This window comes from Platalea leucorodia, assembly GCF_965183815.1.
Source record: "Platalea leucorodia genome assembly, chromosome: 8".
Classification (NCBI taxonomy): Eukaryota; Metazoa; Chordata; class Aves; order Pelecaniformes; family Threskiornithidae; genus Platalea; species Platalea leucorodia.
Window position 1 is genome coordinate 13,188,323 of NC_138830.1, and position 24,232 is coordinate 13,212,554.

Below are 24,232 nucleotides of genomic sequence, written 5' to 3' on the forward strand. Positions count from 1 at the left end.
AAGTCACTGTCAGGCATGCATAGTAAAACTCAGACAAAATGAATCATTTCAGAGTTCTCTTATCGGTGTTTCTCCTCTCCCCCCTCTTTCACATGCTTAAACATCGGGCAGGGTGTTCAGGCACACACCCGCTACCTTGGTGCTCGTTAGTCTCCATATCCAACAGGTGCTGTAAATTAGAACTGCACTTAGCCAGTTGGATGCGTTTGCGGGACCTGCTTGTGAGACATGCTCTTGGTTTTAGCAGCGATGCTCTCCGTTTTATTGGTGATGCTCTTAGTAGCCCAAGTCGGAGTAGTCTCTGCACCAGGCAAAGATCAGGGAGAAGTGGCTCCTTTCCAGGAGCAAGCAGCATTATGGAAAGGAGCTGGTATTTGGTTGGGCTTCTTCATGCTGCAGATCACCATTTGTTGCTGCATCTGTGGTGTGTGGCTGTTTTATTGACCCTTACTGAGTTCAGTCTTGGTGAAATGCATTGGAAGCAAGTTTTTCGTAAGATGATAATGTTGTTCCTTGTGGACAGCTTCCAGGCAGGGGCTTCGTAGTCCAGCAGAGCTGGAAGGGGTGCTGTGTGCCAGGGCTGGCTTTTCTTCCTGCTCCTGTTTTACAACAGGGTAACTTCATTCATGTCTGTAGTACTCCTGCCTTTGGGTGGCATGAGGTGGAAGTGAAATTTCCACAGCCTAACCAGGTATGAGCTAGGCAGCCGTGCAGCTGCTAGGCGATTAAGGTGAATGTTGACATAGTCTCCATTCCTTTGATGGAAGCATTTTAGAAAGGGAGTGCAGGTGACACAGGAACGTTCCAGGGGTTAGTCTGTACTTGTTCCCGTTGCTCATAAAATGTTTTGAGCTTTCTTTCTAAGTTAGCTTATTTAGACAAGCAACAGCACCCATTCAGGCATCACCTCATGCTCCGAAAGAATCAAGTTCAGCTCCACATCAGCTATAAGCTATCACAACTCCTTTTGTCAAGAAACCCTTCTAGCACACACAAATGTTCTTGGGAAAAATACAGCAACGTAAAGACCTGGATGGAGCAGTGCCTTGGCAAATTGCTATTTCCAGACTGAGGAAGTGCTTCAGGATCCTACCAGGACCCACAGTATTATTGACTGTTGAGCAGAAGGAGTGGGCTCCTGTGCAGTGTGGAGAAGCAACCGAATCCCTCTCATCGGGAACCGATAGCACTTCTGTGTATATAACTATAACAGACATGTAGGCCAAACAGGATTATGGTTCTGCATTAATTATCAGCTAATTAGCCCCCTTGTTTTTAGACAAGGCCTACTTTATAAAAATCAGGTGAAAGGATTTCTTGCATATATTACTTACCAAAGCTTTGTTAACACCTCACCACCTTTGATCCCTCTCTGTTCTTATTTGTATTTAGTAATCTATCTGAATTAGCTGTGGTGTGACCCATTCTCTGCTGAGGCCAGACTGCCAGCTTATAGAAATTACTGAAACGAGGCGCCAAAGTAATGTAAGGACAAATGCCTCCCTGTACAGATTGGCATGAACACTGGAGGCAGCATTTGAGCGTAATATTGACTAATTATTTAACCATGAGTGGCAGCTTTGAACATTGTGTTCTTTTTGCTTCGCTTCCCGCATTTACTGTGAATCTAATTACAAAGGGAACAAGTATTTCTTCTCAGGTCGCTGAAAACACAGCAGCTAGCTTTGGGAAAGTGCATGGGATGCAAAGTGGAGGCAGCCGTGAACTGTGCGTCAGCTAGTTCCCGTACTAGAGCTAGTACTAGCATGCTACCAGTAGTATTCACTGAGCAGAGAGCAGGTGTTGGTGGGGATCCGGTCCGAAAATCCGAGAGCTGCTGATAAGAGAAAAATACATCTTGGACTGAAAATGCATAGTTAGAAATGAGCTGCTCAGATTATTAGCAACATGATTTTTTTTTTTCCCCTCCCTTTCCAGAGGGCTTGGCTTTTTAATGATGATTCTTTCTGTGATGCTAACAAGAAGTGTCCCCAGTTGGATGCTTTTCAGTAGGGGTCACGTGTATCAGGAGATATGACCCCTAAGAGAGGAGTGTAAGCTTCTGGCATTCACTTTGTGTGCAAAATGTCCCTGCTGTAGACAGAAACTTTCCTGGATTTAAAGGAATATATATGTACAGCAAACAGCTGGATCCCCTGAATGACAGGAGACAACTTTCAGTTGCTTGAGAAGGCAGGTGGTCATCTTATTCTTTCTCTTTCCACTATCTTTTGGTCTCCTAACCTGCGAGATGAGAAATAATAGACTTCAGCTCCTAAAGGGCTGAACCAATAAACATGGCAGTAAGGGAGGGAATTCATTTGTAGGTGCTGCACTGAAGTTTGTGACACCCTGAGCAATTAGACATGTATCTAATAAGAAATTTGAGTCTGATCCTATTTATTCTGCAGCCCCTAGATAGAAAGACTGTCTCTTCAAGTGGGTTTGTGCAGTCAAGTCAGACCCATGACATGGACCTCAGTGGAGACTTGTGTCCCAGAGTTACCGTGGACTAACCCCTCTTTGTGCTGAGGAGTGTAGACTGTCCTGTTGAGGTGGCCTTGTGCCTCGCCTCAGTCCTTTGGAGTGAGCCTGTCTTCACTGTTGGATTTGCCCAATTCAGAGAACACGGTTTTAGCTCAGCCCAGAGGTGAGCTGTGAAACCCAAGTCCGTGCATCCTCGCTGGCTGTGTGCACATTGCTGGGATCTCCGAGGGCACCCATCTGCCGCAGCTCCTTGTGTGGCTGCCAGCTCAGTCTCTCTATGGCTTGTTGGGTTTCTCTTCCATAAGCAAAAAGTCACCTGGAAGATTTTGCTTGGTCCTCAGGCTCTTTCAGAGTTGTGGAAGGCAGCTGGAAGACAGTGAGTGCCTCAGTGGTGGAGCAAAGCATGCTGGATTGCTAACCGTACCCCAACCTCCCCCCAGCAAGCCTGGCTGCACACACCTATGTTTTTGTGGCAGATTAGCACAGTAGTTGTGGCAGGCTAAGGACACCATTGGGTAAAAGACCACATTGCTACTGTCTTGAGATGCGTTCTTGGAGGCTGGAGTCATGTGCAGTATAAATATATCCTCTTACTCTTTCATCTGGAGTCAGATGATGCCAGGCTATTGTATTAAACGCTGTGTTGCAGTATGTACTCTGTGGATGACTTTGTGAATTATACTTTTTTCCACAATAAATTAGGTTAAAATTCCCTAGCTCTGGAGCAGGGTGTTAATACCAGCTGTAGCCCTTGCTTCCTTTCCATTAAACTTTATTGAGTTAGCTATGGTTGCTACTTGCTGATTTTCCTCTGTGAGAAATCTACTGACCGTCTTTCCTGGAAGTGCCCAATGGATGATTTTAACTACAGAGGTTATTGAGACATGCCAAGACCAAGATGTCAAGGGTGGCCTTGAGCATTTGTCTCCGTACTACCGGAAGATTTATTTCTGAAGTAAAATGGTTGCCAAAAACCCATTAGATAACTTGATGTCCTCTATTCCTGGTTATTTCCAAAGTCTGCTACAGGGCTCTGATCCCAAAACGCACTTTTAATAAACTTGCAGTTGCTTTGTTTGTTTTAATTTAAGATACCATTTCTGCAAATACATAGTTGTACTGCTTTCTCTTTGCCCTTGATGCTGAATTGGTTGTGAATATTAATTAAGGGCCATTAGTAGAGCAAGTGCAGAGCAGTGCAAAATGTGACTGAGCACATGTGCTGTGCTGCAGTCTGCAGTGTTCTGTGTTGCACCACTTTTTGATGGGATTTGAAAAATTACAGGTGAAAACATACTCTTCCTTTATTAGCCACTATTATTAGAACCATATGGCTTGAACTGAGGAATAAAGTGTGCCTGGCATGTATCAACCTAGCATGTCTCTGCAGATGAATATAATTTTTGAAATGTGGATTAAAGGGGAAATGAAGGTGGGCTAGTGTTGTTCACACAATTGCTCTAGGAGATGCTGGCACTATTGCTCATTTTTAAGGTCATGCCACAGGGTCAGTGGAGGATGACGCAGTGGTGCAGGGCAAGTTCTCTATAGGAATGCTGATGTACTGGCGTACACTTGCATTCTACTTTCTGTATTCCCTCATAAAACGAGAATCATCCTTGTTTGTGTAGAGGTTAACACGTGATACATAACACAAATCTGTGGAGGGTATTTGCATATTGGTGTGCCGCTGCTGTGCTGCTGAGCGAAGTTCAAGATGAGACCTTGACCATCCTTGCCTGGCTTGTCATGAGATAAGAAAGCATGCTGTCACACTGCGTAAGAGTCTTTGGTTTTGAGAAGAAGCATAAATCCTCCTATCGTGAAGCAGTCTAATTACAAATTACCTGGAGTCAAGGAGGAATTAGTCTTTTGACACACTATTTAGTATTTTATTGGTTTGTGTCTTGTATTTTTTACTACTTCATCATCAGGTGATGGTCCCTCTTGAAGACAGGACCCTGCAGCGGGTAGGAACTGCAGATCTGGTCTGCCCTGGGGATTACATGAATTTCCCCTTGTCTAGAGGGTGTTGTGAGTACAAGCACTGTGGACACCCAAGATTTGTGCTGTGCTATTACTAGGAAAATGAAATGCTTCTTCCTCGGTCTCCAGAATTAACATGTCTAATAGGTCCTCAAACACATACTTTATTTTCCTCCTTCCTGGGGTAAGGAGGTTTATTAAGCGATCTCTCAAAATCACTTCCAAATCTGTTCTCTCTTGTTATTTCTTAGAGTTATGCAGGCTTGTTATGTGTCTCCTCTCCGCCGCTTTTAGAGTTTAATTAAGTCCCTGTTGGTACTGAAGGACATTTGACCAGGCCCGCAGCCTCAATGTATGAGTACAGACCTGGGGAACCAGCCACTGCACTGCTCTTGCGCTGCCTCCTTGTGCAGCGAGGGGCTCCAGCAACAGGCACCATCGCGGGGCGAACGAGATCCCATTACTGATTGCCATCTCTCACCCAGCTGCCATCACGGGAGAGCCTCATCGATCCGACAGTAGCCACCACCAGCCTAGTATCAACTAGTAGCTAAAAATAACGCAGGGTGGAAAAAAACACCCAACATCTAAATATAAATCTCTAATGCCTCAGTAGGGAGCATTGCATTTCCTAATCATTCAGTCAAATTGTTTAAAGATTGATTAATACTGGAAAGCCTTTTGTTTCCACCTTGGTCGCTGGTCTCTCCTTACCCCAGCTCTTTCTTGAGAAGGCAGAAGTTTCCTTTTCCTTCCCTCCTGGTGCTCCAGCAGCCCTTCCCTTGCTTATGTGCCCTTTCTCATAAGCCTTGCTGCCCACTGGAGCGGTGGGAGCACCGTGCGGTACCCAGCTGTGTTCGCAGAGCTGTGCTGGCTCCTGCAGCAATCTCCTGAAGAGCAGCATGTTAGGGCAAGAGGAGGGGTCCAGAGGGCACAGCGTGGCATTCAGGGCACCATGTCTTGCTGGCTGCAAGCCGGCACGGCTCCCATGAAGTCAACCCATTGAGTTGCACCAGCTGAGCTTGCCACCCACCCGTAATCGTAGCACAGGTTGAATGAAATAACACGCAGACGTGGAGAAAATGGCGAGAGTGTTTTTTCCCCAACCCATCAGCTGGCTGCCTTTGAAAATCAAAGGCTAGAGAGATTTCTTTCCTTGGGAACACATGCCAAGCAATCATGCTCCAATGTTGCCGGCAGATTTGTTTTTGCACACTTCAGACAGGAAGAACGGCGCTCTCGGGGCGAAGAAGCTGGCACAGTGCAAGCGAGGTGGGAAGAGGGGAAAGAGCCAGCAAGTGGCAGTGAAATCTGCGGCGGCTTCACGACATTCCCTAGCAACTCGCGCCCCAGAGAGCCACTTGCAGTGTGTCCTCTTTATCAGCGCAGCTGCATGTGATGTACTAGCCTTGCCGTGGTCTGGCTCGCGCTATTTTGGGTTTAAAAACCGAAGCATGTGATTGCAGTGCTGTCATGGGCATAAGGACTTTGGATTGCTCTCTTGCACAGATGGGAGCAATTCACAAGGAGGGTTGGGAAAGTGACTTTCTGTTCTTGCTTGAATGTTGTCTGGTACCAGCTAGTAAATACCGTCTTGTGGCTTAAAGACTTTGCAATGAGTAGATTAGATAGCTCCCCTACCATTTGTTTTCCCCATAAGGTGGTATTGCAGGGAGGGCTTGCGTGGATGTTTCTGGAGTAACAATCCATCTTTCCTTCCATCCACTGCAGACACACGTGGGTCTTTGCACAACAGACACGTGGAGCATTTTGCTGTCTGGGGCACCTATGCTGATTTTCTGAATGCTTCCTTGCCTGCCATTTCCCTCCTCCTGGCCAGACTCACTGCATCCTGTCTAGCTTCTGGGAGGTTCTAATGGGGATTCAGCACCGAGTGCCAGATGGGTATTCCTGTGGACCAGGACAAAAGAAGCCTTCTATTTGTCTAACACAAATATTTACAGCCCATACAGTGGGTGCTCTGAATGTGAGCTGCCTCATGCACCTGAAGTCTAAGCTGGAGATACAGCATCTTGGAGACGGTAAAAGAAGGGCAGTCACTGTGCCTGTTTAGGACCCGGCTTTTTTGTCATACCATTTCTGAACAAAGTTTCTTTGATTTAGTGTCTGGAACAAAACCATAAAGTAACATAATACTGCACATGAGCTTCCTTTCCTGTAAGCAGCTTCAGCCCTGAAGATGATCCGTAGGGCCTTCAGCTGGCTTTGCTCAACTCCATTGCAGAATATGTCACAACTGGTATCACAGTCATAGAAGCATAAACAATAAGGCTGCAACAGACTTGAAGATCCGTTTGCTGCTCAGAGACAGGATCAACTCTGCCTAAGCCATTCTTCACAAATATTTGTTTGTTCCTACTCTGAAAAGCCTCAGTGATGGAAATCACAGACTCTCCCCAGGCAATCTCTTCCAGCACTTTTCTGCCCTCACTGTTTCTCCTCCTCCACATTGCAAACCCTGTAAAGTGTGTGAGTGATTTTCAGATGTGTACCCTACACAGGGAGGGAGCCTGAGCCCCCTATTTGATAGTGTAAAACTAATGCAGAGGGGCAGGAAGGGAGCATGGAGAGCAAAATACATAGTTTTGAGGGAAAGAAGAGGAAGGAGTCTGCAGAATGTTTGATGTTCACAACTTTTTTCTAGGTATGCTTTTGAAATTTGCTTGGCTCTTAGGAACAAGGGTAGGTGAGAAGGGAGGTAGAGGAGGCATGCTTGCTCAGAGGTCCTGTCCCAGAGGGAGCCAGCTCCTTAAAAGGAGCAAGGAGAGACGAGGCCCTGAAAAACAGGTTAGTCTGAGCTGAGAGGTGGTAGCAGGAGTCTATGAAAGCCAGACCGAGAGGGGCCCCATAGCTGGGGACAGGGACTTTAAGTAAGTAATCCCTAGACTGTCACCTGCAAGGAAGCAGGTTTCAATCACCCATATCCCCAGAGAGTGGGGTCTTTGTCTGCAGTGTTTGCTCTTGGTCTGGCAGCCTGGGAGCTGGTTTTCTCCCTGTGTCATATGTTCCTGTGAAAGACAAATGCAGCTGAGGGCTCAGGGGGCTGCAGTTAGTCTGGGCCAGGCTTGGACAGCCTAGTTGACTCAAATAGTGCCTCTCGACCAGCCGATGTACACCTGAGTACATTGCTCACTTTGGCACGCTGAGCTAGATCCTCCGCTGCTGTGTAAATCAGCGAGTTCCCTGGAGTGACTCTGATTTGCACTGTCTGAATGTCTAGCCCATCCTTTTTAAGTAAATGCTGCAAGCAGAATTATATATATATATATCTCTTTGTTTTTCCCCTTCAGCCTTTGCTCAGTCAACCTGCGAGCTGCTTAATCATTAAAAAACAGAAGGGGGCTGCTGCTGTTGTTGTGGTTGGACGGCACACAAAAAAGTTTCATGGACAAAGTGATCTTTTTAATATATCAAAGTGGTCCAGGCACAATGTTACATCCTGCCACAGCCCTCAGCCTCCTCAGCTCTAATTGCCCACACCACTGCCTCTTTCAGTTCACTCCATTCTCCACAAAGTGCCGCTTGACCAATTAGCGAGATATGTTCATCTCTAGCCCAGGAGGTATGTGGACAGCCTTCTTAGCTGCATCTCTGTACATGGAGGAATGTTTTGACAGTTAAACATGGATCTTGTTGAGCTGTCAGTTCTGCTAACTCTCCCAAGTGTCTCTTATTTATTGAGCCATCAGGCTCTTCCTGACCTCCTCAAAGTCAGTCCCAGACTCACACAAAAGACGGCACAGAAATACAGCTTGAGCGTGGCCTTCTGAGCAGGGCAAGTTTCTTCAAGCATTTGATGCCTTGAACAGCCCAGATCATTAGGTCTGTATGTCAGTGCAGTGGCTGTGCCCTCAGGCTGGTGGCAGCCTTAGAGGCTGCAGCTGGGGAAATTCAGATTCCCTTCCTTAGTGCACAGCCTGGTTTGGCTGCCAAGATCTTGGGGCTTTTTAAGAGGCTGATGGCAAAGCAGAGAACCAGGGAAAGCAGTAGAATGGCTCTGAATCCAGGGAGCCTTGCATCCCCTTCTGGCTCCAGCACTGAGCAGGAAATTTCTTCTCCTTGCTCTTTATTCCTAAGCTGATCTGGCTTGGAGACCATAGGTACTTCTGCAGTACACAGCACAATCCCCACAGCACAGGCACCTATGCCCTTACCATCTGGAGCACTGTAACCACAAAGTAGTTTTCTGTTTGGCTGGAAAGCGTGCCTGTGACGGATGTGGGATCACGCAATAGATGCAGCAGGGGAAGCGGAGGGGGGAGCATGTGACATCTGAAGCCCATATAACCCTTCCATGTGGGAATCAAGTGAGACTGAGGGTGTAGTGCTCTGCTCTGGGTGCTCACCCTCCCTGATGCCCCAGCAAAAACACACATGCACATGTATCCGGAAGCATCTGACCAATCCCATAGTCTGAAACTGGCGGGTTTTGGTTAGCATTGGATAGTTCTCGTACAAGGGAGCTGATTCAGTAAAATCAGCTGATGCTGATACCTCTCATTTGCTCTTGCTTTCCTCTTGCTCCCTGCTCTGAGGATGCTGTTAGTCCATCCTTCCATTTCATCCAGCTCCTTTGCACGTTAGCCTTCCCTAAGCCACCCTCCTTCATGCAGTGGGTGCACACATCCCTCTCTTAGTGGGCTCTTGCCAGCTCTAGGAGCTACTAGCCAGGTTGCACTTTCTTCTCCTTCCTCTCTGCCTCATCCCATCCTCTCCTCTGATGCTGGGGTCTGTCTCAAATCCCCTACTGCCCGCTGCCTTCTGCCTGGTCTTCCCCTCTTCCTGCCAGCACTTCGCTCTTGCCTTTGTAGTTCTGCCTTTTTTGATTGTTATATCTGTGTTGGGAAAGGCTAATTTGCTCCTTCCCCTGGCTCTTTTGCCATGTTGCCAGAGCCCTTGTTCCAGCTCTGACCTTGACCTCTCTGCTCCTGTGGCTCTTGCCTCCAAGGGCGATCTCCTGCCCTCTCCACAAGCAGCATGAGTAGCATCCGCAACAGCCGTGAGTAGCAGAGCTGACTCAGATCTTCACTCCTGTTGCAGCAGGTTGTAAGGAGAAGGTTGAGACCCTTTGAATATTGAATAGCCACGGTGAAACTTCCTGCAGCATTTTTCCATAGCCCATAACCCCTGCTTCTTTGCTGCCCTGCCATGATTTGGCCACCAGGTGGGACGTGCTGGGTCCTCAGCCTGTGGTTTTTTCTCTGAGGAAAAATCATTCCTCATCCCTTGCTGTGCTTTTCTCAGCTCCCACCTCCCTCTGACTGTGGGAAATTCCTGAGCAGGAACAATGTTTCAAGGGAGACTTGGAGCTTTTATCTGAGTAATATTTAACTGCCCTGGACTGTATTTCAGGAGAATTATGACTTTGTTGAGAAATTTCTACTGCCGTGAGCCAAATGAGAGATCATTTTCATAAGTACATTGGGTGAAATAAATGATAATCTGGATGACGGGCATTTGCCCTGGCATTTTTCCCCCAAGTGCAGTATAGAATTTGGCACTGCTTTGTTCTGAAAATATTATTACTGATTATCCTGAGGTAATTGATAGTGAAACGTGTACAAGTCTCTTCTAAAGCAGCAGTGCTTAGGCTATCAAGATGACGTTCACTGGGGGCTGCAGCCCCTCACTCTCTCCTCCTTCTGTTCTTGTGTATTACTCCCTCTGCTCCTGATGGCACTGTTTAATTTCACCACCTTTTTCCTTACTGCCCGTGTGTCGTACCCTCTGCCTGGCAGTGGTCAGCATCGCGGTAGCACCTGCAAGTACAGCTAATGCCTTGTGGATGCGAGCTGCACTGCAAGCTTGCTGCCAAACATTTTCCTAGACTCTAATGTGGGCGAGTAGCATTAGGTCTGCAAGCAAACTGCCCACTTTTGATGGACACCTCCATTTCACAAAAGGTGAGAGGGATCTTTAAACTTTTAATCACCAGTCATTATGATCAGCTCTAGTCTGGTAATTTTGTAAAGAGGCCATTGTTGTAGCTTGGTCTGGAGATAACAGAGAGGCCAGGGCTTGCTGGTAGAAGTGGTACGTGTGAGCTGCTGTGAGCCTCAACACTGACGGTCCGGGCGATTGCTCCTCATGAATTAAATAACGCATCTTTGCAAATGGTACTTGACATGATATTAGATGACTGAGCTGAGATTCAGGCGATCTAGAGATACCTGCAGAGGGCTCTTCATGAGGAGAATTAATTGTTTTAAATGCAGTAAAGTTTCAGTCTCTTAAAGGTGTATAGACCAATTCAGCAACAAAACCATCTACATAGATGTTATAAAATACAGAGGCGCTCTAACTGAGGCAGAAATTAGAGGACGAATTCTGATCTTTATTGCTTACATATCGTGTTGAGCTGTGCCAGTACCCTTTTAATACTCTTCTTTACAATCTTTCACCACAAGTCCTTGAGATGCAAGCAAATGAGCTCTCCCTTTGACTTTGAAGAACAGCAATCTTCTCATTATTATTTGCAAATTCTCTTTTCTCTTGCATCACTAGAAGATGTGTCATTTTGAATATTTTTTTGTCATCCTTGAAACACGGCTCAGCTGAGGGGCAAGGACAGTAGATGGCCTGGGCAGAATCCAGATGTCTGGTCTGCCTGTTAAGTTTCTGCCTCCTTTCCTCCGACTCAGTCACCTGAGAGACTGAAAGTCAAATGAAGGATCGTACTCAGTGCTTACACTCTCTGCCGTGTTCGGAGCTTCCCAACTTTCCAAAAGAACTTGTAGTTACTTTGTTAAAAGGGGTTGGGACCCTCCAGTAAGCACTTCAAGAAACACGGCCTGTGCAAAGCTAAAATAAAAACAGCAAAGCTCTTAGGGCGAAAGCAGCTACACATGAGGAAAAGAGAACAGGTGATTCTGGGATCAGAACATGAGTAAAATGGAGAAATCTTCCTGTCCTGAGATAAGGAAGAAATTTCTTAGTCCAGCAGGAATGTAATTTGCTTTTGCCACACTATTGTTTTTGCTAATATTATTCTTATCACTTTTATTTATACAACAAGACCGCTGAGGGGCATGTTGGGAGACCAGTGTTTGTTTTGAAGATGTTATAATCTTAAAAGACAAAACGTAGGCACATGTGAGTGGAAAGAGGCACAACTTTGGCTACCGAAGATAATTAATAATAGTCATAATTTGTACTCATTCAGCATCTTTCATTCAAGGATCTCAAAGCATTTTGTAATCAAGAGTTCATTGAGACTCTCAAACTCTCTTGAGACAGCCAAGCATTCTGAGTACCATTTATAACAGCAGGGTGCAGGATCAGACTGGTTAAGAATATTGCTGAGGATAAAATTCAGGAATCCTGCCCTCCGATGCTATGGATGCTGAACCAAGCACCCGCTCCAGTCTGAGAAGCTTTTTTTACTGTAATTTATATATATAATCTTTTAATGTTAAGCAAAATATGTAGTCTTCATTTAAGTCACTGGTGTCCTGGGAAGTGTAATGGCCCATGTCACAGTTGACTAAAAGTGAGACTACAGATAGTGGGTTAAACACATTTGGTTAACCATTTGTTTGCTGTTATAGTTTTCACATGAAAAAAGCTTAGATTGAAACCTGTCTTAGTGATGGAAAGTGATGTGATTTTAAGTTTCTTTGTGTATTAAAACAGAAACCCAATTTGCATATTTTAAGTATCTTTTCTAGTATATTCAGGCATCTGGCAAGAAAGCTATATTTAAACTGTTAATACAGTATGAATGCAAGTTTCACATGCAAAATTAGTACCATTAAAATTGTGAGATTTATTTTTCTTTTGAAACAAGTGATGCCCCAGCACTTCTGTTTTTGTTACCTGATAAGGCACTGCAGCTGGGACGGCCTATTTTTTCAATAGGCGACGAACCTGAACCGCAGGGCAGGTGGTGCTCATTGCACAAACACCCAGTCCAACCCCCAGCACCGCATGGTGAATGGCGGTGAGATCCCTCGTCGCTGTGGTCTGCCGGAGAAGGCACTGCACCAGAGGTTTGTGTAAGCCTGTCGTGCTGTGTCGTTTTTCATCGTCTGTGAAAATGGTTGAGCTCTGCCTTTGTGAAGTGTTTTGCAAAAGAAAAACTTAAAAAAGAACAAAGCTCAGTTATTTCCTTGTGTTTTAGGGCTGCTTCTGGAAGGGTAGGTTTTGGAAGGAGAGTACTTTTTTTGGTTTTCTTGTGGCAATGAATTGCCTGGGCTAGTTGTGTGCTGTGTGAGCAAACTCATCTCTTTTTGTCACTATAAATTTTGGAGCATTCCCATTTTTACTAGGTGTGCCCCTGTGCTTGTCCTATAAGATGGGAATGTGGCGTGGTTGGTAGGAAGACCATGAGCCTCACTTAGGAATGCCAGTCGCTGTGACCAGAGTCCCCCACAGCTCTATGTCTTTCAGTAGTGCTACCTTGGATTTACACAAGGGAGCTCTGTACAGGTCTTGAGGCTCATCATCTCCCCAGGTAAGAAGCCCTAGATGGCACTATGTACCCCAAGACGTGTACAAGAAGCGAATTCAAACCCATCTACAGCACTTCCCTGTGCAGGTTGGGACTAAGGCTTGAAGACTGTCATCTCCTATGAATGCTTATGGCTCCTACTCTGAAATGCAGATTTTGACCTGCTGATAGTAGTAAATACAATGCTTAATTAATTAATGCTTTGAAGGCATTAATTCCATTCCAGCCATGGAAGCCTACAGTATTATGACATAAAGAGGAGGGGAATTGATAAGCAGCCTATAGGGTCTTTACTGCTGGTGATGACACATGGGAGTAAGGGAGCGCTTGACTCTGAGCCCAGAGAGATGCGGTAAGGCAAGCAGCTTAGAGCAGAATAAAGCCTTCAGTCTTGAAACAAATAGATGGGTACGCATAGGACCTCCTGATGTGATTTTATGAAGCAGATCAAGCTTTTCCAGCCAAAAACATAGGGCTAGAATGATGCAATCTCTTTATCAATATATTGGCATAATGGTGATGCTTCATTCTCCCTCTCAGTAGTACCATCCAGCTTGTGCCTTGAGTTCCTGGCTTTTTTAAAAAGTGCCTAAAATGTCTGTTAACAAAGTAAGTGGGATTAATAGGAAAACACAAAACAGCCCGCTCCCCTTTTTTTCATATGAGATAAGCCTTGACGAGTAAAGCATATTTGTGTAATGATAGGGCCAAGAGGCCCCAGGCTAGCTCAGGCACTGCTGCACTTGTTTCTGTATATACATTTAAGCACCAATGGGACATTAAAATGTAGTATTTTATAGTTGTTCTTATTTGAAATATAGTTTAAATCTACTGTTTCCTGAGATAACATGTAAAAATTTTATTACTTGGAGATCTGTTTGGTTTGCTTTTTCTAATGAGAAACGGCCAATATTGCTCCATAAAAATCTGTCTCCTGTTAACCCTGAATATACAAGCAAACCACGGTGTCCAGCAGAAACGATGACTCTCCATAATAGAAGCAGAAGCTGTCATTTAACACAGTCATGCTCAATGCAGAAGCAAGCAGCAGATAGTGGTGTTTACAGATTATCCAACTCTTGTAACACCTAGCAAAAATAACCAGCCGTTCCAGATTCAAAACATTAGTAAGAACGTGAAGAATAGCAAGAAAAGCTACTTAGTCTGTTTGCATATAATAGAATACAAACAATCCAAGGACAAAACAGTCATGCTCGTTTATTACCATGCTTGTAATAAAACACTGTCTCTGTGTAGTCACTTGCATCGCAGAAGCTTTGAGAGCTTTGCAGGCACTGATTAATTAAGAGAGAAATATTGTTAAACCCATTTTACAGAGCAATTAGGGTGCATGTATGGAGATCCTATTGAATTCAGTATCACTACACAGAGACCAAGATTTCGTGTGCATGAGTGTAAGCTAAAGCCTGGGCTCCAGAAAGTCAAAAGAGGCATCAGTATGAGCAGCCTGATTTTCAGAAGTCCTGGGAGCTTCTCAGCTATTTAATGATTTTGCATTCTGGCTCTATTGTCTTCCTTTTAAAACTATCAGACAAGATACCTCCTCTTCCACCTGTCTGCATCCCAGTTTCACTGTGTAAGAAAAAGATGTATTTGGGCAAAATTGCAGTCTGTGAAGTTAAAACGGAGAAAAATAATTTTATTATTAGTATGATCACTCAAATTCTGTGTAACTTACTGTCACAAGAGATCGTTGAAACTAAGAGCTTAGCAGGATTAGAATAGGACTGGGAATGTGCATGGATAGCTAAGTGAGGATACAGTTACAATAATGAAGTTTAAAAATAAAGAAAAATATCCTCTAGAGCTTTGAAATAGTTACAGAAGTGTCCTATTTCAAAGCAAGCCAGTGTTTAACAAATGAGGGCTCTGCTGCCAGAAGTGCTCTTTCTGGACTGCCGGTTTGCTGCAGGAAGCGGTGGCAGGGCAGGTAGGCAGCGAGGGAGCCGGTGCCTTGTCCCGCTCCGGCATGTTCCAGAGGAGACCTCGCTCCCGCCTGCCCAAAGACTTGTGATTTTAGGCTGCTGGTGTGGGCGGGAGGTCACTGGCTGTCAGTGGGTACCTCCTTGTGCAGGGCAGCTTCTTCAAAGGATCTCGATGAATTATTGTCCAACCAGGAGTAGACACAGGAACGTGCGGGTCGCAGGGAATCTAGGCAGAATTGTCTTTTCAGGAATCTGTATGTACTCTGGCAGCTCTAACTTTTCACTGGGAAAATAAATCAAGAGTTAGAATATTTTTTTCCAGTGCATATCCTCTGTGAGAGAGATCCGTTGGCCTTAATTATAAACTGAATTACAGCTGCAGGCAATCTTGATATTTCTTTGGAAGCTCGACATATGAGATGTGGCACCATGCTGGATTTTTGGTCTGAAAGTTTGCGATTGTTTTGGAGAGTCAATAACTTAAATGAAAAAGTATGGTCTTTGTCAGGCCATTGAATAAAAAATGTGCTGCGATGCTATTTAACTGTTTACTTAACTGGTGATCAGTTTTGGTGAGTGAAGTGAAAGGGAAGTGCTAACTTTATGCAGATGAACAAGAAGAAAAAAATGAAAGGGAAAGTAAGTATCAGTGAAAGATGTTTCTGGCTGCCTTTCAATTCCAAATTGAGCTAATTCTACCTTCTGAAAAGAAGATAATTTCCACGTTTCTGTAATTGGGAACACATAATTGAAGTTATTTTCTCTCAGAGAGAAGAAGCTTCTTCTACAACATTTGCAAATGGACAAGAAAAATGACCACATACAGTGCACTCTGAATGATGGTGCATTCATCACAGCATCATCTTCAGATGTCTTTGCAGATTTTGCGCTGTGCTTTTTACCCATTCGGGTAAAAATTTATAGGTGGATGGGGAAGGTTCATGTTGGTGACTGCACCTCACTAACGGCAGAGCTCCCTTTTCTGGGCAGCCGTTACATCAGAGATAGCTGATTACCAGTGAGGTCTGGAGTAGAAAACATGCGCCCGAGAAGCACTGAAACAAGCATCAACTTTGTGTACCAAAATAATTATGCAGTGATTCCACCCGACTGCTTCTTTTGACCTGGCTTTTTAGGAACTGAACTTTAATGAGGAAGATGAGCCAGATGTTGTTGCAGTGCTTTGAGAGTGGCACAAGCAATTAACTCACTTCCTTTAGCTTGTAGCATGAAGACAGTTTCTTCCACAGGGTTTAACCCTGGAAATGCTGGCATTTTCCTAAACATCCCACTAAGTAAGCATGCAGGACAGTGTTTCTTAATGAATGCATTTGCATCTGCACATGTGACTGCAATCATCATGCTCTTCCCTGAGGTTGCTTGGTATTTGATGGCAGTAGCAAGGGTTGGACTCAGGTGCTCCTGCTCCCAAAGCATGCTAGCTTTTTGCTGACCAAGGCTCTTTTCCATTTTCATGGGTCAGTTTTTCATCCCTGATGTTGCTGGGATTAGCTAGACAGAGTGATGCTCAGAGGATTTGGGAGGCCATGTTGCAATTTGGCCCCAGCTTTGACCTGTCTGTACCTCAGAAATATATATTTGTGTGCATTGAGGCATTGTGGAGAAAGGAGAATGCATGAAGATAACTGTGGTAGATTAGACAGCAAGCTGGATTTGTAGACAGCCTTGATCATTGTACAGATCAGGAGAAAATAGAGGAAGTTTAATAAAAACAACACAACTCTGTTTTGTAAGGAAAGCCAGAGTTATTTTTTTTCCCTGACCTAACAAAGAAGGAGGAAGGAAACTGTTTTGCTGAAACAAGCATTTTAGATTGGGCTAAAGTTACACTTTTCTCTCTACATTTGTGTGCGTGCGTGTCCTAACAAACTCAACAGCATGTTCATATGCATGAAATGCATTTTCCTGGAGGCACATAGTCAGCATGTGCCATGCGAGGAGGAAAAAGATGTGCCTAGCACTGCTTAAATGTTGGTCAAAAAGGCATAGCATTTTAGTCAAAATAAGTTAAAGCGTCTCATAACATTGTGGTTGATATTTGTTATTTCTGCTGACATTGGGTACTGGATAAGAAATCTGCCTGGTTTGGAAAAATGCAATGTAGATAAAATACGAGAGCAGCCTGTTTATTGTGTGTACGAGGCAACGTGGCCTCCAAAACCAGAGAAATTCAGACAGAACTGAAAATCTGCAGATTTCGGTCTTTCATTTTAAATGGCACAGCCCAAGTCCTTGCCGAAGGGGGCACGAGCGGGACCCCTGACTGGGAGGTGTGGGAAGCTGGCGTGGAAGAGAGGGGGAGGCTTCACACACCGCCTGCCCAGGGTGTCCTGCCGAAGCTCGGTTGGTGGCGGCCTGCAGATACAGTGGCTTTGGGTCGGAGAGTGACCAGTGTAGGTCTGCAACGCTGAGTCTGGCCCCAGCGGGCTGCGTGTGAGGCTGAAGATTTTGCAGGTTTTGTCTTTGCCTTAGAGCCCACGTGTGATGATGGGCAAATCACTTCAGGTCCATGCATCTGGCTTCCCTTTTCTGTGAACAGACAGCAGCTCTTACCTTCTGGTTTGGTCCATTTATATTACAAGGCCCAAGGGTAAAAGCAGTGTTTCAGATTATGTGTGGACAGAGCCCAGCAGAAAGGCTGGAGCATGGCGCTTCCACGCATTCGCGCCGCGCTGGTGATTGCTAACAGGGAAAATACAGGGATGGGGGCCACCATCACCTTCGTGCTGTGCTGTCTTCTCCATGCAAAGTCTAGGGAAGGGGTTTCAGTCGATGGGGTAGCAATGGTCATTCCTTTCTGGATGGAAACTGAAATTGGTACAATAGATGGAATAATATTTTAAGAGGCTCGGTTGCCAGATTGATTTCTCAAGCTAATAAATCCTTGGCTGCACTTGCTGTGTTAAAATATATGTTCAGGCGAGATTCATGATCAGCTCTTAGGAACAAGAGAGCAAAGGAAGAAAATAGGTTGTTCCAAGATAAAATGCTTTACATTTGGCACCTTTAATTGGCTTATTAATAAACCTTTTTTTTTAGGGTTATGCTATTTATTATTTCTGATGAAATAGTTGTCAACTAGCCTTCTAAAAACAGCCGCAAAGCACTGGCCAAGGGCGTCTGGATGTGCTGGGTCAAGTACCTGGCTCTGAAACTCCTAGCCATAAGAGTGGCCTTATCCCCACCAAAATTATATATCCCACAGAGGTGGCGCTTACATGGCTTAGAAAGCAAATGCAAGGCCTGTGCACCATACAGGCCTGTCTCCCCATATGAAAAAATAAGTTGTGGTAACCCAAACACATCAGCGTGGTTACATTTGTACAATAGAGCGTACTGAGCTGTGTGTGGATGTTCAGGATTTCCAGATGTTCAGCAGCTTCCTCAGAAGAACTGCTAGGCATCCAGAAATCCTGGACAAATGCACAAAATCCTTGATTATTGCTCAGGAAAAAATCCCTGAGCAGAAAAACAAAACATCTCTGGGAATACCTGAATGTATGGAAGGTCCAATCTGTATTCTCAGTCAGGGAGACTGAGTGTATGGCAAATAGACCTCTCACAGCCCTCCAGGAAAATTCATCCAGCCTGGGGCTTATTCCAGGTGCCCTTTCTTCCCAGGGACTGTGCCACTCATCTCCCTTGTGCACTGCTGCTACTCTGTCGGAGAGCAACTGGCAGGCAGGCAGCGGGTGCAACTGCCGTATTGCGTGTGCGCGGCAAATCCAGCACTTCCAGGGAGTGCAGTCATGCTGCAGCGCTCGTGGCTGCGGCGCCAGTGAGATAGATCAGGTCACCAAGCGAGGGGGGTAATGGTGCACAGCTTAGCATGGGCCCTAGAAAAATAAATATGACAAGGTCAGGAACATGCAAGTGTTTGGTTTCTGGGAGTGGATGATTGAAGTATTATTGCTAAGCACCGTTCTGAGACCTCCTCTACATTGATTGATGTCTCATTTGAAATCTCCTTCTTGCCTGAAAGAAAAAAGCGTGAAAGCATTTAGTTAATTCTCTTGCAGCGCTTTAAAGCTGCTGTTCTCTGTTGAACATGACTGGCTCGATAAAGATTCATCATGTCAGATGTAGTCTCTCTAAGCCAGATAGAGATGGCCAGTGTGTTGTTTCTCCAGTGATTTTACATTTTCTTCCCATTTAAGTAGGTATGGAGCACGGAAAAATGCTTCCTTGTAGACTAAGGCTCATAAGTTTCATGTCTAAGGTCCAATCCTTGATGAAGGCAGCAATTAATCAATGAAATCACCTGCTTTACTGAAATGCTGCATTTCATAAATAAGTTAGTTTTCGCATGCAAGTCTTTCAAGAAAGCAGTGCACGCAAGGAAAGCTGGTGTCAGCATTTTTTAATCCTGAAATGACCGAGTTTCTCATTATGGACACCAAACTTAGCTTCTTCTAAGAAACTTCTAGGCATGAGACTATTTCTGTGCTTCTCAAAATATGCCCGTACTTCTGCTGTTTTCCAGGGAGAAGAGTCACTGAGACAGACTGCAAATACTGTATGCCAGCTGTTAGCATATGAAGGCCAAGAGGTCTCAGTTTCTAAGCACGTATTAAAACCTTTGTATCCCTAGTACTAAAAATCTGTGGACCAGCTCCGGCTCTCACTAATGTTAACAGCAGGATTTGTGTCAAAACAAAGAAGAAGAGAACATAACTAGCAGCTCGGGATTATCTGTCTTTGTCCATATACTCCACCACTGTAGGAATGATTGTTCTAGCATCTTTTATATTGCATTGTTAAGTGATTGAAGCTTTTGCCAAATCCAAACTGAAATGCTTCCAAAGCCTTTTTCAGTGTTGGAAAATGTTTGTATCAAGTTATCCTTGGAATAATTTTCTCCTTTATTTATTATTATGTGCTACCCAGTAGACACCTAATTATGAGGCACAGAATATTTCTCATTCTAGGAGGATATATAGCACTTCACTGGATGTCTTTAGGAGTCCATTTTCATTACATTAAATGAGATGTTTACTTGTGTGAATCCCTTGGGTTTTAAAAACGGCAAAAATAAGACAAAGAATGAAGTTCAACACTGAACAGCCAATAGACCCTCTTACTGTGGGAAAATGCTTTTATACCACATCACAGACTGTCCTTTTTTTTTCCAGAGTGGGTATCCAAGCTCTGGACCTGCATCAAGCGCTCCTGCCTTCAGGCCTGAGGATGAGCTGGAACATCTGACCAAGAAAATGCTGTATGACATGGAGAATCCTCCCTCTGATAACTACTTTGGTAAGCAGTGCCATGTCACAAGTGTCCCTAGCCCCTTTCTCTATTTGCCAGGCTTCGTAATGGGGAGGCCTGGCAGCTGCGCTGTTAATGTAGTCACATCCGTATTGATAGATTTGCTTTCCATGCTTGGGCTGGAAGTGTAATCATCCATAGGAATTCCTCTGTAATTTCAGCATAAATCTCATGCCCACGTGCTGTATGTTTATAGTCTTTCTGGTTATAAAGTTGAATTTTTCAGTGTCTGGTTCATTTTCATGCCATCTGTCCCCAGCTTCTAGGCTACCAGGCTGAATTCAGGTGCGGTGCACTGTCTTGCCTACCCGCCCCATCCCTTCTCATTGCAGCTGAAAAAAACCTGGCAGTGTAAATGTGTTCTGCTCCCGAGGCATGGATTTTCGTGTTCTGTATGCTGGCATAGATTAAAAGGAAATCCATTTTGAGTCAATCAGGTTGGTTTTACATGGGCACCTGTTAGCCCAGAACTGGGTCCAACAAGTATGAGGAAGACAAATCTGAACTGATTGGCTCATAACCATGTCAGCTTCCTTGCCTGGAAAAAGACAAGCAGCTAATTTCCTTTTTAAGTGGTACAGAACGGAATTCTCTCAGGCATCTATAGGTGTAAAATATGTATCTTGCCTTTTTATAAAACACAGGTGATATGGCCTCTGAACTCTGCATTAAAGTTAAGAGCCTTGGGCACATTTGATGCATCTTGTCTATATGCTTAGTTTCTTACAGGCTTGGGTGATAGTGTTGTTAGGAACAAATTGCTGTATTTTGTAGAGTTAAAGATTGGGGTAGGCCATTCATTTTCTGTTCTTTATCTTCCTGTATTTCATCGTCATTTAGATTGCCCCCTAGATCTGTTTGCTGTAGATTTTGATTGGACCAAAACATTTCTTATTTTCTTAAAGAAACTTTTGTGGTTTGGTTTAATCAGAAAGCAGGTGGGACCAAGGTTTCACTAAGAAACAAGGATCTTGCAGTGGCAAGAATCTGATTACCTGAGAAGGTCAAGATGTTCTCATCAAACAAACCTTGCCCCTGTAGATGGGGTTGATATCAGTCCCCATTCTCCATCAGTACCTTCTACCTTTTATGGTCTCCACCCTCACAGCTGAAATGTCTTCTCTACAAACATTGATTACCATCAGAGTTGATTACTCGCACAGATCTGAGGTGTGAGCAAGAATGAGTAACTGAAGAGAGGATAACCAGAGAACATTTTCCGTGCTGCTGCATTTGACTTCATCTCTGCCCTATCCATTTGTGTTCATTCTCTGATGTTTTAAAAGCAAAGCAACAACGAAACAAACATAACATGTATTTAGCCATTAGCGTGGGCTGGCAAGAGGGAGAAACCTTTTTCCCACTCCCTTCAGGCAAATGGCTGAAGCCCTGAAGCATGAGATTTGATTACAGTCATTTTCTTAATGCGGAGCTGTGAGTGGCAGGAGCTGATTGGTGGACCAAAGCCCACCCAGTTCTCCTCATAGCCCAAGAAGGTAGGCAGGTGAACAAAGAACTTGGAGATTCACAGGATCCAAGGTCAGAAAGGACCTTGCCATTATACTGCCTAATATCCTACTCTCAGTTTCTCCCAGAAACATGATTGAATCATGACTTTAAAAAAAAAAAAATCTAATCTTATCTTAAAGACTTCAAGCAATGGTGAGTCAACCACCTACCTTGATAAGCTGTTCCAGTCATTAATTTTCCTCACAGCTCAGAAATTGCTTCCTGAAGTGGAGCTTTAGTTTTGTTTAGCACTTGTATTTATGAAGCTGAAATGCTTGGATTTTGCAGACTAATACTGTATCACTAAGATGGCTCTGCTCTGTTTGAGGGTGTGGTACATCAAAGTTTTTTCATCCAAAAGGGATGCATAGCTCAGAGGGTTGGAACATAAAGTCTCTCAATGTTAGATCATCAATCTGGCTATCAGATAGGAGGTCAGACCAGTGCCATGCCAATAGCTCTTAATTCAGCAGGAGACAATAAAATGGAAAGGAGGCACCAGAGCATTCAGAAATTTTGCCAGTGTTGTTTATATAATGATCAAAGATGGAATAATCATGCATGATGCAAGCTGGAAGATGAAAACCAAACACCAACCCTAGTCCTACCTGAGGCAGGTGATGTTTAATTACAAGCTGCACCTGACTGATCTTCTAATTGCACTGAGTCTATGCCACTGAAGGTCATCTCTGAGGCGGTGTCCAGCCTTGGCATTCTTGATGTGCAGAAGAACCTTATGTTGGGCAGAACTTTTCCTCAGCTCTCTAAGCATGCTGTGCCCCATGCAGCCATTTGGGAGACACGGCCACAACTAATTATATACCTACCAAGAAAAACATAAAACAAAATTAGCTGTTCTGGAGCAGAACTGCTTTTATGGTTGGATGAAATCAAAGAGGGGGGCTGCCCTCATCCTCCTAAGTTTGTTCCAGCCCGAGCTGCTCCCAGAGGAAGATGGTCTCTGGAGTAACAGTGGATGAGGCTTTTTGATATGGCAGTGCAGGCCGGGAGTTTTATACTAATTCTGGCTATGTCAGAGCTAAATACCCATCTATGCGAGCTGTCAGCCAGTGCCTTTCAGTAACTTCACGCTCATGTGGAAAGAACAAATTAAGTGTGGGAGGAAAAAAAGAGTCTTTCAACTTTGGTTAACTGTCTCAACCAATATCTCTGCCTTTGTTCTTTATTTGTTTAGCACGGTATCGTGGATTGTACAAGACTCATATGGCACATTGATCAAATAATCAGAAAAAGGACAAATGGGCAGAGACGTTGACTCTGATTTGCATTAAGTATCTTCTGCCTGAGGTCTAAACGCCATGGTAATTGTAGCATACCAGATAGCTGTCAGCTAATCACTTTTATTAGTTTGAATTTAGAAACCTGGATTTCAGCATATTAAAAGTTGGTTAAGAGCAGATAGGTTTTGAATTGAGGAATCTAATTAACCTTGCTAGAAAGCTGCAAGGCGTTATATTAAGTCATGAAAATAATTTGTTGGAATAATTACATTTGAACTGTCAGGCTGGAGAAAGGTCATTTTACTTGGCCCGTCAGCACTCTGGGATCTTTTCTGTAATCATCTGCCTTCTGCAATTTCACTTGCTGTATCTCTGGTTTTCGATCAAGCCATCTTGATTCTGGAGTCAGCATGGGCAGAGTGGAGGTTCCTGGGGAGGGAAGAGGAATAGGAGCCACTAAAGTTGTCTCTTTGCCCTGGGAAATGCCAGCTGGTACTACTGGCAGACCAGGTGAGCTGAGCTCAGGAGCAGGACAGCCAGCACTTCCGTCAGGTCTGCGCTCACTACACCTCTCTGCAGCTTCCCTGGGTGGAAATTACCGAAGGTGGTTTCAGAGTCGGGGGAACTGTTCTAGCCAGTGATCGCTCATGCAAGCACACACAGCTGGCAGCACGGCATGGTTCACAGTGCATTCCTGGGGAGCCCAGGTGCGTGGTGAGAGCCAGAAGAAGCATGCTAGAGGCACACTTTGGAGCAGCAAGATCACAGTCTGCAGCTGTTTGTTGCCTAGACTTGCCATAGGAGCACGATCCAGTCACTGGGAAATCCTCTAGCTGCCATTGGCAAGGCAGTGCTTAAGCATGGAAATATCATCACTAAGCACAATAATTAGAAAAAATACTGTGAATTTTTAGGAGTTAAACATGTATGCTGGATATTCTGCCTAACTGAGTTTTGTTGAAAGGCCACATTACCATGCTAAGTCTAAGCAGCCCGATCTTTGGTGTGTGTCCCCTCCTACCCTCCTGTAGGTTATGGAGTGACTTATGGAATTCCCTCTCCTGGGAAGTCCTTGGCAGATCAGCAAATGGAAGTCTCTTAAGTCTAGGCTACTCTTCCTTCTTTGCTACTGATTCAGTTGCTGATCCGTGGTAGTTGGGTGTCTTTAATCAAATCCCTTTTTATTAGAAAGGATTCCCAAATGTGTTATACACTGTGGGATAGGTTTCTCTCTGTCACAGCCCTCCCCGTTGATAAATGTGCTGTTGTAGATAGGCATGTCTGATTTGTTGGAAAAAAAAAGA

General features: G+C 44.5%; 1 protein-coding gene across 11 annotated transcripts in view; it reads left to right on the forward strand.

The window, feature by feature from the left end:
• LPP (LIM domain containing preferred translocation partner in lipoma) overlaps positions 1-24,232 on the forward strand; it is a 351,697-nt gene that overhangs the window by 246,292 nt on the left and 81,173 nt on the right. For all 11 annotated transcript variants that reach the window (XM_082320729.1, XM_082320728.1, XM_082320732.1 and 8 more), the window contains one exon: positions 20,043-20,166. In XM_082320729.1, the coding sequence (XP_082176855.1) occupies positions 20,043-20,166 (124 nt within the window). The remainder of the gene's footprint in view (positions 1-20,042; positions 20,167-24,232) is intronic.